Source organism: Lonchura striata, chromosome 6 (genome assembly GCF_046129695.1).
Source record: "Lonchura striata isolate bLonStr1 chromosome 6, bLonStr1.mat, whole genome shotgun sequence".
Taxonomy (NCBI): Eukaryota; Metazoa; Chordata; class Aves; order Passeriformes; family Estrildidae; genus Lonchura; species Lonchura striata.
The window spans coordinates 58,413,176-58,432,746 of record NC_134608.1 but is presented as its reverse complement, the minus strand read 5'-3'; the positions used below and the strand labels follow the sequence as shown (position 1 = coordinate 58,432,746).

The following is a 19,571-nucleotide window of genomic DNA, read 5'->3' as shown; positions in this document are numbered from 1 at the left end:
GCCACACCAGCCTCACTGGTCACTTTTTAGCTCCTGGTTTTACACCACAACTTAAAGGCAGAAAGGGGCACTCAGTCCCTAATCCACACCTATCATTCCTGTCATGTGCACAGCCCTTCTCCTCCTGCACTCCTGCAGGACTGTGAGCCTTTCAAGACAAGTACTTTATCCTAGCATCACCATTCATGTATTCAGTGTATTATTATATATTATGCATTCCTGGCAGAGGAGAGAAAGTAGAAGCTCAGCAGGAACCTCACAGTGAAACAGAGGCAGGACAGAGGTCAGCCTGTTTTCTCTTCAAAATGTGTTTGGGAATTTTAACACCTTTTGATTGACTGAAATACAGGAGCAGGCCTTAGAGGAGGCCCAGAAGGCAGGTTCTTCCCCCAAATCCTTTTTCACCTTTTCAACAGCTTAATCACCAGCTAGGCTCCCTCTTGTCTCCTTCTGTCTCAGTTGATGTGGAGTTACTCTACACACCGAGTTCAGCTTAGGCATCAACAGTGCCCCTGCAACAATAGTAAAAACACTATTTCCAAGTATTTCACCTTCATTTCATACTGCAGGATTCTAAAAAGGAGGAGGAATAACTTCCATGGCTGCAGAAGGGTATTAAAGCCACATCTTTTGCTTTCTGCATGAACAGCAATGAAAAGCTTGAGGTAGCCAGACCATGACCTTTGTGTTGTACTGCAATGTTTGCAGAAGAGCAAGTCTACTTGTTCTTCGGGACAAAAACCACAAAATTCAGGACAAAAGCTCCAGGTGCCTATGGTGGGGGTTAAGAATGTGGATCCTAAGCAAGCAGAATTGCTTCTATCCAGCCCTGAGTAACAGACTGGGATTGAAGAACTGGCATTAAAACTCACCCTCTCTTTAGTGTTCCCTGTTGATTAGGCAGCTCTGCTTGGTGGTTTCAGCTTTACAAGGAGACCTAAAGATCAAACACCTGCTTCTGGATCCCAGCCAGTAATTCAGTGGCTATAAATGTCGATCTGGAGCACTTTAGATGCCTATATTTTGGACTGGTTCCAAGCTCGGGAAGCTCCTGCATTGAAGGGTCGCAACAAAAACAAGTTTATAAAAAAAAAAAGATCTCAAAAATCTTCCTAAAAGCAATTATTTTCTGACACGGACAATACAATTTCAATGTTCTGCTAACATTTTGTTAGATTCAAAATTAACAAAATTGCTCTGAAGAAAATTACATTATATCCATCTGGGATATCCCCACTGAAGTGCTCAGCACCACGAAGTTAAAAGTAAAGGTGTTCTTTGCTATTTTGAGTCAAAGACAGCATTTCCCTGACCTGCTGCTGTTAATCATTTCAAACATATGTTTACATGATTGCTTTTGCCAACCCCCGTTCAGCTGTCACCAGCCCCCACAGAATATAATAATAAACACCTTGCACACCCACAAAGGGGTTACTGGAAAAGAGTTGGGTGCATGGAGAGGTCTGGAAGTTTCAAGAACACAAAACACGCAGTTTCCCTAATTTTTTGTCAGAAACTCATCCCTTGACCCAACAACAACATGCACTGTTGATTTTCAGGTGCAAATTTTATTGTGGATCATAACAAAAGGTTTCAGGAAAAGCACAGAAAAAAACAATCAGCAAAAGTGTGTCTTTTACTTACAGAGTACATATATTCTGTGAAAACTACTAACTCTGCAGTTTAAGGCAATGCAGTTAACTTAAACGAATAATTATTTTTTAATACCTGTTTAGCAAATATTGAAAATCTTATTTTTTCTCAGTTAGTTGGATATTGAAATTGAGGACCAAATGTTTCAATGACTCTATTACTGTTGTAGAGTGCATGGCATTATTCTTAGACAGAAAAGAAAATCTTGTTCTTGCATAAACAAAGTCACACAAAATATTTTCAGAATACTTAAAATTAGCCCTCGTCAATGTTGCATGACTCAAAACCTCTTTGAAAAATCTGTGGATACTGAGGTACGCCGAATTTTAAAATTTTGGTGATGCTATCTCAAGTTTTCACGTGGCAAATCAAAATAAAGTATCTTCATGCAAGCTATTTGTAACTTTATACAAAGGATTTCTTCAGTCTGTAATTGTACTTTGACTGTAAAGAGAAAGCTCACACTAATTCCTACAATAAAATGACAGAAGTCTACTATAGGTAACAGTGTAAAAATCTTGCAAGAGGTCTTCAAGGCACTGTTTTCTCTTTGGATGTTTGGCCATTAATGAAGGTTGTTTGAGAGGAAGACAAGAATAACAAAAACTAGACCTAAGGCTGGCATCTAGTACACTAAATATCACATATATCTTTATCTAATGAAATAAACTTCTAAAAGCCATTCTGCTTTACAACACTATGGCTTGCAGTAAGGTGTCTGCTAAAATAACCTGAAAGATTAATTTAAAACAGAATAAAAAGTATGAACAAAAGCCAACCAAGTACCTCAATCATCATGGTCATGGTCATGATGCTTGAATGCAACCTTTTCCCAGCACTGCAACACTCTGTAAGACAGAGGCTCAGGTGATTTCCTGCCACTTGCTCCTCAATTCACTGCAGTAGACTGGGACCTTATCCAGCTCCTGCTGGTCCACTTGAATTCCTGAGCTATGGAGCAGCAAGGGCTGCTGGCCCCTGTAACATGGAGCTACTCCTGACCAGGAAATGTAAAAAACTGCATATTCTGCAGTCAGAACATTTAATTGGAAACTTGGTTCGTTTGGATGCCATCAGAAATACAGAGCAATCCAATTCTGGACTTTATGTGTCTTGGGTAAAATTATGCAAAGGCTCCTTTTCACAGGACTCATTCTTTATGGCACATAACAGCCAGTCAGCTGAGAAAGAAATTGAAAGGAGCTGACCTCAAGATACTAGGATTTTAGGTAAGTATTTTGACAACACCTTGTTGACACACTATGAAAAATCTGTACCTCCTCTTAAAAAAAAAACAAAACCCAAACAATAAGTTTTGTGTCATTGAAAAAGCATGCCAGGATCCATCAAGAGGGAAAGGATGCCCATCTCCAGCCACAGAAGAAACCCAGATACCATATTGCTGGATGCAATGGGTGAATCAGAAGTCACAAGAGGGCTGTGGTGGATCCACAATGCCCCAGTAGCAAGCAAACCTGCTTGTTTGCTACTCAAGGCAGGCCAAGAATTGGCCACTTTTTGGTGGGCTCAGCTGCCTGTGGGCCTTCGTGTGCCATAGCACAACAGACAGGCACACTGGTCTGGTGGGTGGGATCCCAGCAGCACCACGAGATCCTAGGCAGGGCCTTGGATTTCCTCTGCTGGCCTTTAGGATCCAAAGTCTCAGCCTCGAGACCCCAGGATCCCTCTGGGACCACCAGAGGAACTGGCCTCTCCAGGTGGCTGCTCATGTCTTACACGAGCTAAATCCATCCATTCAGGTCTACTTAATTATGTTAAGTAATTATAAACAAACCTGGGATTGACTAAAATTTAAACAACTTCTAGCTTGATATAAACAGAAAAGAGAATTCCTCTTCCAGCATTAGGTCAGGGTGCACTGCAATGTATCAAGAATAAAAGAAACATAGGTGGGGCAAAATTTGGCCCAATAACTTTTCCCTTCCCTTCCCTACACCAACTGCTGAAAAGCAAGCTGTCTGCAGTAGCATTCTATATTTCTCTTATGCTCAGAAACAAAGCAATAAATATTAGATATAATCTCTATATTAGATTTTGTATTTATCTGATAGCTATTTAAATCTACACTGTCAAAAATATAAGCAGTGATCACTCCTACATGGCAGCATATACTATTTGTATGTAAGTATTAAAACTATCACATGGATCTATATTTACACAGGACACTTCTGTTTATATAGCAGATTTTAGTTCACATAAATTCTTACCATAGGATAGATAATTGTGGAAAGGTTGGATATTGTTTAAATACTTCTAGGGTTCTGCATAATTGCATTTCAGCATGAGGATTTAATAATTCTGTGTCAGTTTCATGTTTTATAAGGATGGAAATGGAGTCCGACAGATAAATTTCCAATAATGTTATACCAATATAGCACAAGAAGTACATGTCCAGGCAAATAAAGCAGTTTCACTGTTCACTTTACCCATATAAATCTCCTCTTTAAAGAAAGTGCACTCCTGAAAAAAAAGGCTGTCAAAATCTTTCAGCACTGTTGAAATGTAAAAGTGTTGCAGCTGAGCATGGTCTGAAGAAAAAACATCATTCATTTTTTAATTAGCTGTTACAATTACCACTAGGTGTGCAAATGAAAAACTTGCATATTAAACATTAAAATAAGCTGAAATTGTTGCTAATGTATACATGAGAAGTTCTGTCTCAGTTTGCTCAAAAAATGTTTGGTTATTTCCTATTGTTTAGCTTCTCAGATACTAAAGATATAATGAAAATGCTTATTTTCATTGAGGTCAAAATGTCCAGCTATTTCTCCCTGTAAAGGGGAAATAACTGCTGTTTTCTGTACCTCTAATTTCAGAAACTCAGTTAAAAACACACAGGTAAAAAAATATTTTAATAAAGATATTTAGAGTGCTTATTACAATCAGGTAATTTCTGAGATCAGAGAACATCCAGGTATTGTCCTTTGAATTGAATACTGACTTTCCCTTGAAAAAGTTCATATTATTTCTCAGAAAAATACTTTCATAGCCCCCCAGCAGAAGTCAGTATCACCTTATTGCTAAACATCAGCTGGTGTTTAGCAAAGACAGGAAATAATTGCTGGAGTTCCCTCTGTACTAATGTTATACTGGAAAGCTCTACATAAAAAAAAACCCAAAAAAATGAACAAACAAAAAAAACAACAACAACAAAAAGAAATGGAAAATGGAAAACTATGTAATGCCTTACATCATGAGCAACATCCAGCTGTTACTGAGTGTCCTTGCCAGCTCTGCCTTTCTCCTGATGATGATTCAAGAACTGACAGATCGCTTTTCCTTCCTCTGACCTCAGCCAGTTCTGCTGCAATTGATGGCTGTTAACAAGGCTCCTTCCTGCACTAAGCACTCCCAACATTTCTGAAGAGTTATCAAGGAATTTCAGTCTGAGGAATTCTCTTCCTGACTGTGCAAACCAGGATCTCAAGAATTTACGGTTGCAATGGAACATTTTGTTTTAGAAGTGCTCTGGGCAGCCTCTACCAGCTTCCTCTGGAAGCACAACTGGTTCTTGGTACCAGTCTAAGGGAAGAATCAACTCCCACTTCCCTTTGGTGTCTTTGTTAAAGCCAAAACCAAACAGATAACATCTCAACTGGTGGTCATTAAATTAAAAAAAATTTTGTAGCCATGTAAAATCACCAAGGAACTTTACACTCTAATGGAATCTTTGCAGATGGAAGTAGTTTTGGCCATTTCTAGAAAATGAATCTTATTTTTTGTGTTGAACATTATGCAGCAACATACATTCATCATAAAATCAACCAAAGGGACAATTCTAAATTCTATTTAGCAATCAATCTAAACTTGCAATCTGATAATCCTCTGATTAAACTGCCAAAATAAAAACAAGCCGTTCTTCTACTTTCTAAAATTATATAATAATACAAATATTATCAAAAAGTTGTATTACACAGGTGTGTCTTCCTGAAAACTGTTCTTTGCAAAAAAGATCTCTTGAACAGAAACAAGTGACAAGCTGCAAAGTGTGGCTCTGTGGAATGCTGAAAATTGTTATTTGCAAAAAAGATCTCTTTCTTGAACAAAAACAAGTGACAAGCTGCAAAGTGTGGGTCTGTGGAGTGCTCAGTAGCACATACTGAAGCAGAGTATCACAGCATAGTAAATCTGAAGGAATGAGTAGCCACTTCAGCTTGTACACATAAAATTAAAGCCTAATAATAGCACTGGAACTACATATTCAGAGGTTATGTTTCTCCTTCTTAGCTGTCATGTGAACAAGTGTATTTAACTGCACATTCCTCACTATTAGAATGGAACTGTCTTATCATGGATAGAAAATACTCTTCCCTTTCCCAGATTAAAAAAAAAGAAATATATAAAAATAATTAAGTACTCAGTACAGAATATTACTGTGATTGTCTCCAAAGGCTGATTTGAATTAAACTTTCTAAATTTTTTTTTTCATTGTTGCTTCACCTATTAAAAACAATGAGAAGACAACCAAGACATGAATTTTCCCAAAATATACCCAGATACTATCCCCTAAACCCATTTTTCTCTATAAGTTATATTAGTTTTAAATCTACTGTGAAAATAGTAGTGTCAGAATAATCAACAAATAACCAAAAATTCTCCAGATAAATGGTTTTGTTCCTTTTAGGATAGAGATGCAGAGGAACACCAATGAAAGATATGCTAGTTATGATGTTTTCTTTGTTAACACTCCTTTGTGACCCAAATCAATTCTTCACTCCACATTCCTGTATTTGGAAAACAGATTGTACAGTACTCTCAGTGTAGACTTCAAGTCACAATTTACAATATCTAGAAAAAAGACAGGAAAGACAAATTAGTAACTACATTAGCTCCAAATGTTTTCCCACTCTCTACTCCTTTCCCTTGCTCGCATTAATAACCATGAACATTAGGTCACAAGGATAGCAAAAAAGAGTAAAAATATCAATAATACAGAGTTTTCAAACTGGCAACTCAAAACTTGGTGTTTTAGCCACTTCTAGTTAGGGTTACAAATAGCTACTGCTGCTGCTGCTGAAATGTAGCCAAGCTCAGATGCTCCTCAGTCTAAGTGTGCCCAGGATTATACATACTTATGACTTCATCTTCAGACAGATGTGGCTGAAAAGTAATGATTTTGAAAGAAAGTCATCAGGCAGTAACCAATGGAACCTTCCTCTTTTGTAAGAATGGTAGGACTTGGCACATTCTGGGTTGCAACATCCTTCACGAGGCCTAATTTCAGCAACATAGCCAGAGGCAAGTCTAAATTTCCCAGAGAATCTAAGGAAGCTAGGTGTACAAGTGCCCCTTGAACAAACATCTGAAAATTCTTTGAGTTAGCTGACATCCATGGCTGAATCAGTCCTCAGAAACTCAACAACTAAAGTAAAGGATTTATATGAAACAAAAAACTAATGAATACCTTATGTTTCAAAGAGCAGTTCTTGAGAAAGTCAATGTTATTTCACAAGAAATCTATAAAACAAACTGACAAGTACTACTGCAGCAGTAGTGCTTTAGTCAATCTCAAAGAGAGATTCAGAATTGCCCTCAGCAAGAGCAGAGTGGAATTAGAATTGTCCTATCTCTTTCTGCTGAGTGCATAGGAACTCAAATTTCTCCTACCTGTGGCTCTTGGAATTGGCCAAAACCTCCAAGTAAGCCCAGTAAATAGTGTATTGTAGTCATCAGAGTTTGAAGTTTCTCATGGATTGTGAAGGGGTCACACTTTAAATAATTAATCCAATCAAACCTATGCATGGTGTCCTAAAGTGTGCCAACTAAAGATGTTGAATTTTCATCCATGGACAAAGAGTGGAAACACTCAAGGCCAGATTTTATGCCAGGCCTGTGCACGGTCATATAACCAGAGCCAGCATGGGTTTGTGCCTCTTCATAAATCAGATGAAAAATGCTTGGTATAAAATGAAGAGGAAATGCCACAAGCTGCAGGAAGGGTGCATTGCTCCCACAACATCCCACTGCAATCTGTAATACTGTTTGCAAGCAACATTGGAAGTTTCCTCTTTCAGGCCAGCAGCAAGGTGCAGGATTATTTTCTTTCCAAATATAGAACTTCTGTTATTAAAGAAGTAACTTTGCTAGGTCTTTACAAACACACCACCACAAAAAGATACCACCACCAGCACAAAAGAATTCCACAGAAGGGCTCAAAGTAAAAGAAGCACGCTGCCAGATAAAGATGGGTTATTTCCATTGCTCCATGGGTTTGATTAACACATGTAACATTTTACTGGTTGCAAGTTTCTAAAAGAGAAACTTGAGTTTGGTTTTGATGTACACATTGCAAGGAGCTCTGAAAAAGCTCAAACTATAAATGAATTTGTTATAGATTCAGCAAATTAATGTTCCAGCTATTTTTAAAGTAAAAGGTCACAGAAAGCTTTTTAAGACCTTTTCGATTATATTGCAAATAACCCAAATAAACTGTTGACCCCATAAAAATCATTGTTTTTTATACTCATTTATTTAACTGCATTCTTTTTTTTTTCCACTAAATATGTTTTTCATATTCTAAAGCACTTTTCAGCATATTTTTTCCTCAAGAACCTCAAAGAAACAGTGTAGGAATTCAAAGAGTATTTAGTGTACACATTTAGGGTAAGATCCCTTTCAATACCCTTTTGCTCACTGGAAATTTTAAGTACAGGCATTGTGCCCAATGTAACAACACATAAAACAGATGTGTTTTTCCATTCACTTTGGGCAGGAAGTTTCATATTAAGCATTTCAATAATTGCACAAGAAATGTCTTATATATGCTGAAATATCCTTATGGCTTGATTTATACTGGAAAAATTAGCTGTCCCCTAGAGCAATAAATACCTGAAAAATTAAATGCCATAAGAATTTTAAACCATCCATGGGGAGTAAGGGATCACAGATACTCTGTGTTTTACTTGGATCCCTCGATTTCACTGTTTCCCCAGTCTCCCTTTGACTATTTCAGACATAAAGGCTTGTGATACACTCACCAGTGGTACAGTGCGCATGACTGTGGATGAGAGTTCCAGCAATCAAAAGAAGTAAGAAAACCAAGCTGGGTAGGTCCAGATTTAATGCACAGGCTCAATCCTGAGATGCATTGTTTTGTGTGTCTGTGTGTGTGTGTGTCTCTGTGGCTGCTATAACCTGGGAGTTGGGAGGGATGGAAAAATCCCTGAATAGAGCAGAACCTGATTCAGCAACGAGTGCCTGAATCTCCTGGGAGTCTGGCTGTTAGAAGCAACACTTCTGACATGAGCTTTTGTCAACTCCTCAGGGAATGACAATCCAATATTGTGGCAGGAAAAGACTGCGAGCACCATGGAATATAAATCTGAAATTGGTCTTGAAAAGACACAGCTATGTTGATTATTGTGGCAGGTAACCAGCAGGAGACCAGATATCATTCCTGGTGGGAAGAGGGGAGGAGAAGCTGTATGCCCAGCTCCTGCATGGTAAGAAGTGGCAACTTCTCACAGGAGGAGCTCCAAAAACACCCATTTACCTGGTGAATCAAGAGCTCTGTCTCCAGCCTGAAAAGCTGCATTTAAACACTGTATGTGTATGAATGGAGTGGAAATCCCAATGCTCCTGAAGTCAGCAGCAAAACGTTTATCTTCCCTGAAGCATATTCTACTGCCAGTCCCCAGCTCTACATCTAATTTAAATATGCATGATTAGGTCCTGCATTCAAAGGCATGTACGTGAACATTTGAAATTCTTCTTCCACAACATCTCCTTCTTTTGTGAAAATCTTATTAATTACTGGAATACTCAAGGTTAATGTGAACATGTTAGATGGAGGAAAATGGAGCAATTGGAACTATTCACATCTGCCAGTAACACCAATCACAACTGTGTGCTCTTTCTTTCAGGAAATACTGGAGTATTACTGCATATGTTTGGCCAATGAAGAAAGGAAGCATTGCAACCTTTGAAAAAGTGCATTTAAAATACAGAGTTCCTTGAGCACTACAAAATGTACCTTGCCTTTTGCTGCTGGATTAACTTAACCTTCATTTAGCCACACCATAACCTTGTAAGATCTGGAGCCAACACAAATTTTTAAGGAGATACAAGAAAGGTAGAATAGGTACCTTCTGGTCTTGGCTTTGGCTTTTCCAATCCACCATCCTGCATTAGCTCAAATGCAAAGGATACATTGACAACCTGGCAATACAACAGAGGCAGTCACTCTTGTGAACTCTGAGCAGTGCAAATGGTCAAGGCAAGATATATTTAAAGCTGCAGACCCAGATATTCAGAAGGAAAAAACAGTTAGGGCTCTGTATCTGGTCTTTGGAATCCAGATAATCTGTTGCTTTGTTGTTTCTGGGTGATGATGGTTGCAGAAAGATAAAGGTAATTGAAACTTAACATGAACTAGCACAACGTTCACTAAAATTATTTACAAGTAAGCACAGACCACCTCCTACCAGTTCAAAAATTGGAACATGATGGCCCCTGAAGTGCTCTTGTCTTGAACAGACAGATGAATTGCCTGGATAGCTACAGACACTAATGTAATGTTGGTCTTAAATTGACACATTGCACATATATGCCTTTGTGTTTCCAAAACCCATTAAACCTTTCCAATGTTAAATTCTTGGATTTTGGACACACAGAAAAAATCAATTCTATCATCAGTGTAATTCTATATATGTTAATGAACAGTAGGTCTCGTTCAATGACAGCACCACACAATGGCTGCCAAAATCTGTTAATATTTGCTAACCACGTCATCATTAATATAATTTTCCCTTTTATTCCAGCTAAGTATTAATACTGATTTTTTTTAATACTTGGAAATGGTTAGCAGTACGGTCCTTTCTTGATTTCAGCTATTAGCATCAAACTTCTGCAGAAAAGTTTGTGTTATCCTTCTACAACTAGACATGTTTGTTTTCAACAGGAAAATGAAATCTAGTTACCTTTTGTTCAAAACTATCAGGAGTCAAGAAAAAGCTGTGCAGGGGAACAAAATAGCCTTCCAGGAGACCCATTAGCAGGACTAAGTACACTCCATCTGCAAACTGTGAAAAAAAAAAAAAAAAAACGTTTCTCAGCACATTTTCTGAAAAACAGCTCACTGCTTCTCTTTTTGAACAATGGAACAGGATTGCCCAGAGAAGTGGGCACCCACCCTGGAACTGACCAAGGCTGGATGGGGCTCTGAGCAACCTGGTCTGGTGGAGGTGTCTCTGCAGGAGGGATGGAACTGGATGATCCTGAAGGTCCCTTCTAACCCAAACTATTCCATGTTTCTGTGGTTTTATCACAGGCCTATGGGTCTATCAACCCATCACCTTCCTGAGGCAGGTGATTATCTTTCAACTGATGGAAACACAACCTCTCATTTCAGGGAATGCTGTTTCAGATAAATGCTTAAGGAGTTTCTAGGTACTTTTGCCCCAAGGTAAACAATGCAATGAGCAGAAATAAGGAATGCCCTTTTGAAAGCCTTTACACACAATTTCCATCTAAATCTTAATTTTACCCTTAATAAATCTCTATCTGCTTGGTAGGTGTGCAAATAAAGCAGAGATTCTTAATAACATGAATCAAGACATAAAATAAAGCCTGACCTGAAGACCCCTGGGGTTTTTCGATAGTGCAGATCCCATCCCTTCCTGCCTGACCCTGTAATTTTCTTATGATAACTGCTGCAATTGTTCACATGGGGAGGTATTAATACAGCAGGATTAAGCTTTTCTTTTACCTTCTTTTCAGCCAATTTAGCAGCTGAGAACAAGACAGAAGAGCATGCAGCACATTATTTCTGTGGTGCAATCAAGCCTGCAGCCCAGCTGTACAGCTGCCTGCACACTTGAGTAGCTTTGCTCTTGAGAATCCCCGAATTTCCCCCTGAATAGAAGCATTGTGATCCCATGTGGCTGCGTGCTTTTGCAAAGGTAGGCAGGAAATCACTGCTCAGCCTGGCACCGGAGCAAACCAAGGGCACACAATTCCTTCCTGGCCAAAACAAGCAGGTCCTCCTTACAGGACTTGGCAGCACCCAGAAGGTAGCATTTGGTAATTAATTTTTATGCTAATGGAAGTACAAAATTGTTTTAGATGCTTAATTGGTGAGGGTCTTCTCTGTACAAAACGTATTTAGAAATGAAGGGTTTCCTGCTGAAATAACATCTTAGAGCTCATTCAATAATAATTTAGTGAAATTTCTGGATAAAGCTGAGGGTACAGTGCATAACATAGTGCAACTACTTCTCCCCTTTAAGGCTGTAAAATCCTACCTGCGTGTCCAGTTCAGTCACCTCCAAATTCAGTTTATTCAGATGCTTGTTCACAAAGGTTATGAGAGTCTGAAATACAAGAACAGTGCAATGAAGGTCTATTCAGAAGGGCAGCAGTTTAACACCAGCAGTATGAACTCCACTCAGAAGAGAATCTGCATGAGTGAAGAGATTGCAGAACAATCTCCACATTTTGAAATTGAAATGTGACATTAAAAATTGTTTTAAAAATATTTTTTTACAAGAAAGAAAAACAGAAATAAAATGAATGAAATATATATATAAGAAATACACTGTTAAAACACAGAAAACCCCCAAATTTTTAGCACACTATGGGGAAGTCAGTAATTGGACTCCACTCAAATCTGACAGCAGCCAAAATACTGCAGGGTCAGACCTCTGGCATCTGTAAACTGGATATCTTGTTGGCATCAGTACAGTCAATGTACCAGTTGGGTTCTACTCAACACACACTTTGTGAGAACTTTTCTGATGGAAACTTTGATAAGTATATGTTGTTCCATGTTCCAAAGTTAAGTTCATGCTGCTAAACATTAAATAAAAAGTAACCTTATAATCATGTCTTTGTGTAACTAAGCATAAAGCTTAATTGTATTTAATGTATGCAAAGCATGCCAGTTATACATTATATCCACACACACCACATCCACACCATCTAATACATGCAAGCATGCACATGAACACATTAGGTATCTTAAAAATAAAAACCTTCCAACCTTTTTCACTACATTGAGCTTGTCTGGGGCATGGTCAAATAAAGTATCGAATGCATCTCTTTCTGAAAAACATTCAGTGCCGTTAATATACTGAGCAGCAGTTGTTCCAGTGCAGAATAAACACTTACTGAGACACACATTCATTTGAGACAACACAGTCAACAAAATGGTTCAATATAGTCTCTATATTCCAAGTACCAAATAGTTTGCATACTTCTCTCTTGCTGCAAGCTGCTATTAACTTATTCTCTATTAGTCACAAAAAAGCATCATTTTCAGGTAAGATTTGGATCACCTGAAGATCCTGTTTCTCAAAAATAAGCAAAGAATAGCATCTTTATGCATGAGATCTTAAACAGCCACATAGAGACAGCCAAGTAACCAAATCATTTTTCTGCAGAAGAACATGAGTTTACATTTGTCTCTACATCTACAGAGGAAGGTTTTCCCCAAAGGCCACTGACTGCACTATTAAACATCTCAAGCAGGTTTATGATTATACATCTGCAATACAGTCCTCTGTATAGATGTTTTGGGCCATTCTCAGATACAATTTAGGGCACTTCCAGCAGGACAGCCAACCTAAGGTAGCATGACTGGAGTGCTACTGCAGTCACCTTCTTGAAGAAAAATATGTAAAAAGGCACCAGAGCCTTTTAAAAAAAAATTAAAAAAAAAACAACAACAACAACAAAAAAAAACCCACCAAAAACAAAAACCCAAAACCAAAAGCTAGAGTAGATCCAAAGGCATTTGTAGAAGGCAGACTTTGCACCAGGACTCAGGTGAGTGTTCTCTACTGACCAGCCTCAGTCCTGGCAGTGAGACACATGAGGCACAGGACCTTGCATGGCATGCAGGTCTGCTGAAGAATGACTCAACATTTTTAAAGTAGCTAGTGGATCTAGAATATCAGCATTCACCAGCTGGCTCATGATAGGACACCGTTTGACATTATGCTGGGAACTCAGGATCATTAATACCACTGCAGTAATGTTCTGGAGGTTAAACCACAAAGCATTATGCAAATTAACATGTGCTGAAAAGCAATGAAATGTGTTTTAAAAGATGGTCAGAGTTATTTCAATGTGTTTTTTTTCCCTTTTGTTAACTGCCACAATAGCCTGTGGCGCATATTTGCCAGAATAACTTGAAATCCTCTCCTTTCTTGCCACTTGATCAAAGTGACCATGCACTGGGAACTCATGTACCTTCTGGCTGCCTCAAGAAAAGAGACAATAATCAAATGAACTTACCATGCCTTCCTGATAATGCCCTGTGGGGAAAAAAAAAAAAAAGGAAAAGAACAAAACAGTTACATATAATTCACTTGCAAATATTGTGCTGCAACAAAACCCAGCATACATGGTAAGGTCTTCAGCTTGGTGAATTATGGAGTAGATCCATGGAATTAGGAGAATTTTGTGAATAACTTCACCAAGTTACTCCAGGGTTAGTTTGGAGTCTATCAGTATAATATCTCTTGTCTTCACCAAGTCTCACAGGAGGCCAGATCTCATATTCCCTACTTTGAACCAAATCAGCACACCTTGCCTGAGTAAAGAAGGCTTTTCCATGTTGATTTTGTGAAAACTTTTCCCTCTTCTTTGAAGATGTGTCTACCACATCAACCACAATAGAAATCCAGCCCAATCAAGGCTTGGGATGGGTTCTTAATGACTACAGGATTTTGCTCCAATTGATCCTTCATATTAACTATCACACATAAATCCATACATATTAATAATAAATCAGCAGTGCATTCTCTCCATTCAATTAGAAATCTGGATATTCTACTACTGTTCCGTTTTGGTTTGGAATAGCTTTTTTGTTACGAAATGTTCAGTGAGATGGCACATGCAAGGCTTACTACCATCATTTTACACACCTAAAGTCCTGCTTCTAGTTCCCTACCTCTCTATTTCCTCTCTCTTTTGTATTTTTGGATGCTTGTTTGCAGCTCTTGAAAAGTCTAAAATACAGTCACTGGCTGATGCATCATCTTCCCTGGAACCCCAATACTGAAAGCTAAATATCAGCAAATGTTTGAATTTCTGAGACACATCTGTGTTCAATTACTGAACTGCTGGCAAATGTAGTGTTGACATACTCAGTGTTACCAGTTATTTCCTCTTGGATTTGTCGAGACTGGAGGATTCCTTCTCGTTTCTGAAAAAAGGAAAAAAGCGACATTTCTCTCAGTAAACTTTAATGCACAGGGTACAGTAAAAACTTGTGATCCACAAACGTAATTAGATAAGAAACCTGCAGAATAAGAACTTTTCTTATACAAAATTTCAGTAATGTGTTAGTTTACCTTGCAAGTATTTCAGAGAACTCTTTTATACATTAACAAGAAACCTGAAACTCCACCTGTAGAAGGAAGTATTTATTTTCCTTTCTCCATTGTTCTTAATTCACTTTTCTTTTAAAGGCCTCAATTCAGCGAGACATTTGAAACACCCAAACACATATGTAAGTATTTTAGTGGAGATATGTCTAGGTGAGCTGACTTAAGCCCTGTATTTCAATAAACAGCTTGGCAGATAGTGCCCATGCTTCTCTTTTGCAAAAATCTTACTCCCAGGCTATTTGTTCTTTTTTTCCCCTGATCAAGCTCTGGTTTTTTTGTTTTGTTTTTGCCTCAGTGTTTCCTTTCTCTGCAGAAAAAGAGCTCTATTGCCTTCTGACAGAAACCAAAATGGAGCTTCCATTCACACTCCTGTCCTGGTCCAGCAGTGACTCTGATGTTTCTCAGATGGGAGCAGTCTTTGTGATGTCTGTCAATTATTGATTATTCTTGGTATTACCAAAAATTTGCAGTACACAGAGAAAAGTCGGGCAAATGCTTACAATTCCATTTCAAGTCTAGACATTAGGCAATTACTCATGATTCTTCACTCCCTGTCATACAAGGAAATGAGAAAAATAGATTTATGCTGGTCCTAGACTCATCTGCTATGTGGAAAAGAGAAAAGGAGAAAAACCTTTTAGAAAATCCTTCATGGCATGTGAATTGGGGCTGCTGCTTTTCCCTTCCTTGGAGAAGACAACACATCCCTACCTGAGGCAGTCCTCAGTGTGTGATGTGCTGAGGACTGATCCAGCCTTGCCTATTCCTTCCATACTGCATTACTAAATACAATTATTGATACATTTTTCCTTCTACACTGTATTACTAAAATATATAAAGAAATATATTTATTTCTGCAAGAAAAGTTGCACATGGCCCTCTAGGTCACTCCAGACTGGCACTTGGAGTAATGTGAACTGATGACAGTTTCAGGGGGTTTCTGTGATATTTTTCAAAGTCCAGTTTCCAAATATCTTGCACACAGTGAAAAATGCATTCAGGCAGGACCTTGGAGTACTTAAAAGACAGAGGGGAGTCCAGGGTGTTAGATACTGGAAGAGAGGGCACAGACCAGCTGCAGAGGCATTGCCTATCACACGCCTTCAAAGTCTGAAGAAGAATGACATAATTTAGGGCTACCTCCACTTCCAGCTTGTGCAGACTGCACTCAGTGCTGTCTCCAGTACTAACTGAAGTAACTCCCAGTTACAATCTAGCTCATGCTAGCACAACTTGGAATTCCATCTGTTTGGTATTTTTGTTTATTTTTTCCCTTTGCTGCAGGGTGAAAGGAAACTTTTATTTCCTCCTCACGATGACTCTGACATGCCACTGATGCCTTATGCAGCAAGAACCCTGCTGCTCTCATCTCCCACAGGGGCTGAGCACCAAAGCAATACCATCTGTATTTTTCAGTGATCAGACTGGGAATATGGAAGCAGAAAAAGGTTTCTAATGCTGTACACCTTCTCTCTGCAAGAACACAAAAACTGCCTGAAATATATTCCAGCACTGATAGTAAAAATATTTCATTTTTTGATAAACTGCAGCAAATATATTACAATCAAAAAATCTGCACCCTAATCTTGTTGTTGATAATAACAACAAAAACCCCAAACCAAAATGATCCCAAGCCCTTGTTTTGTGTCTGGCACCTGACCACTAACACTGATGGGATTTCCACATTGCCCAAATACAACGTGCATCCCCTGGACACTTATTTGATCAGCACATGTCAAGACAGATTTTCCTATACTTCTGATTTGTAAAAAGACTGGTGAATTCCCAATGGAATTAATTTTAAAACACTTGTTTAAGCACCTTCTCTAAAGGCTGCTTCTCATAATCTCCTGCTCTTTAAAAACTCTTCATCTCAAAATTGACCCTAACACTGATGACACCTATTGTGAGGTTTGTCTTATACTAGACAATGAATGACACAATATTCCTGAAAATACAGAGAGGTGCTACTGAGAGACAATCCAGCACGTCCCTTAAAGGCAACAGTGGGTAAAATTGAAACAACAAACTATAAAAATCAACATCAACCATTTGAAAGTCCCTTTAGAAAAGAGGCATGAATTAAGATTCTCCACTAAAAAGAAAAGCTGGACATGCATTCCAGTGATGAGAGAAGACCTTAATGAACAGGCTTGGCATTTTCTCCCCTCACAGCTGAAAAGACTTCACAGAAGTCCCTGAAGATATTCCTAATCACTTCCCATTTAAAATTGGCAACTCCCTAGAACAGAAAAAAAAAAAAAAATCTGAAACTGGGGTAGTACCTCTGTAAATAGAAAAGATCTCTTCTTATCTCCTTTTGTGTCAGCATTTTTATGTAACTGAGGGCCAACTGCTTCATTTCCCCTGCAAAGTCCCAGTCTGAAAATCTTACCATTATTTGGATGGCTTTTTGCCTGTCTTGTTACAACTCATTTCACCTGGAGGACCATGTTTTATAATTGCCCCACCAAAGTAGGTGGGAATTATTCTGGAGGTGCAGAATTATTCTGGAGCTTGAAAGAACAAATACATTTGTCAGAGATCCAGAGAAGACTTCATTGGAACCTGGAGACAGTGCTGCTCTAAACTATTTCAGACTTTCCCAGGTAGTGGAACCAATGATCTCTGATGAGGGTTGTGATTTACACACTCATCTAGTTTCAATAATTTCCTAGCTTTGCCTAAGTGTAGTTTATACACCCCAGAACATGCTGAAGCCATTCTGGCTGCTCTGCCAATGCATTCTTACACTCTCCGATTTCCATCTCTTGGACACAAACAATCTGTCATCTAACCATTTGTGGATGGTAAAAATACATAATTTTTAAGAAGAGGCAAAATGATGACAAGACCCAGCTCTCCAAAAAAGCTCTCCCTCATTTCAGTAGATACAATCAAACAAAGCCCGGGCTTTGTTCAAAGTTATTTATTCTACTGTTATGGCAGGAAAAGAAAATAATAGAGTAGCTACAAAAGGTCCAACTATCACATTTTTTCCTAAATCAGCTTAAACCCAGATTTCATATCACTCTCATTGCTAACAGCTTTTGTACAAAACAGCCAAAGGAAACAAGCTTTCATAAGAAATAGGCTGATTACCTTTGGACATGAGCACATTTTTTGTTTCACAAATATGTTTTTTTTCTATTTCAATAAACTACATCCAGCCAACACAGCAACCCTTGCATTTTATGTTGCTTCTATGCCTAACAAAATCATGAAATGAATTAAGGAAGTACTTCATAAAAGTACTTTGCTCTTTTATTTCTGTCTCTCCTGTTCTCTTTATCAAACCACACACAGCAGAATTTTAAAACAGCTACTGCATGGTCTGTTCAGCTTCTCTAGGCTTGATCTTTCTTTACAGAATGCATGAGCATTTATAACATGAGGTGTGCAAGTTGACCACTAAATTAGGCATTGGGATCTGCTGATGGTTGAGTAAAACCATAGTGAGTTCAAAGGGTACATGATGCATGACAGAGAATCAGTCCCACAGGATATCAAAGATTTAAAAAATAAAACTCTCACCCACCATAAAATAAAAATGAGAAATGTCTCAAACAATTACTGGAAATATATGGTCCTCACCCTCTGTTAATAGGAATCAGCACAGCTCTGGAGGTTCACTGACTGGCTTTCACCAAGGTCAGGGTCTGAAGGACAAAATCTCCTTCAACATTACTTGGGTATTCTTCTGGTGCAACTGCTTCCACTGCAAACCACTGACGCCTGAGCTGCAGCTGTGTAACTAAGAGTGAGCCAGATTCTCCCACTACTTATTGTTTTAAATTGGCTTATCTGTACTGACTTCAGTGGATTTGCTGTTGAACTACATTAGCCTGTTTAACAAGAGGACAATTATGCCAACTGATTTCAACTGGAATTTTATCTGGAGGTATGGAATGACAGCAGAGGTTATGGTTCTTTCTTAAAGGATTGTAATATTGTTCTCATTTAGCTTTTCATCATAAAGATGCCCTGCTCACTGTACCCCAGATTTCTTACACTGGTTTTGGTGTAACTTTGAGATAAACCAGTATAAATAATACATTTATAATAGCCAAAGGAACTAGGTTTCTTTGAAGTCTTAGACACCTAAGTGCAGATTCCCAGGGATTCTCCTTCATCATCTGTAGAGAAACCCATGAAGCAGAATCTGAGTCAATGAGTCACTACCAGACATTGGTGACATATTTACCAGAGACTCTCCTTCAGATTTCTCCCTAAGTTACAAAACTTGTCCTATTTGAATTCTAGAAGAGAGAATGTTTACTTTCTCAGATCTGTCTTGTAGGTTTTCAGCCACACAAAACTTGAGCAATAATTCTTTCAACCAGTTACTTCAGGGTAACATCAGTTAAAAGACATAAATAAAGACAGTTGCAGGGTGAAAAATAAAGGCAAAGTTAATTGGAGACAAAGAAAAGCAGATTAAATGGGAAGAAGACAAACAAGATAGAGAAAGCACAAGTTCAGCTGAAAGAAAAATGATGAACAGAAAAACGTGAAGAGTTTGAATGGATGAGTCTCTAATAAGGAGACTGACAAAAGATTTAGTTG

At 38.4% G+C, this 19,571-nt stretch overlaps 1 protein-coding gene across 3 annotated transcripts in view; it reads right to left on the bottom strand.

Moving 5' to 3' along the window:
• Positions 1-1,552: 1,552 nt before the first annotated feature.
• Positions 1,553-19,571, bottom strand: part of PARVA (parvin alpha) — a 66,527-nt gene continuing 48,508 nt past the window's right edge. For all 3 annotated transcript variants that reach the window (XM_077784384.1, XM_021527536.3, XM_021527537.2), the window contains exons 7-13: positions 14,763-14,821; positions 13,909-13,928; positions 12,653-12,714; positions 11,916-11,984; positions 10,593-10,694; positions 9,759-9,831; positions 1,553-6,462 (exon numbers count right to left, since the gene is read on the bottom strand). In XM_077784384.1, the coding sequence (XP_077640510.1) occupies positions 6,386-6,462; positions 9,759-9,831; positions 10,593-10,694; positions 11,916-11,984; positions 12,653-12,714; positions 13,909-13,928; positions 14,763-14,821 (462 nt within the window). In that variant the 3' untranslated portion in view covers positions 1,553-6,385. The remainder of the gene's footprint in view (positions 6,463-9,758; positions 9,832-10,592; positions 10,695-11,915; positions 11,985-12,652; positions 12,715-13,908; positions 13,929-14,762; positions 14,822-19,571) is intronic.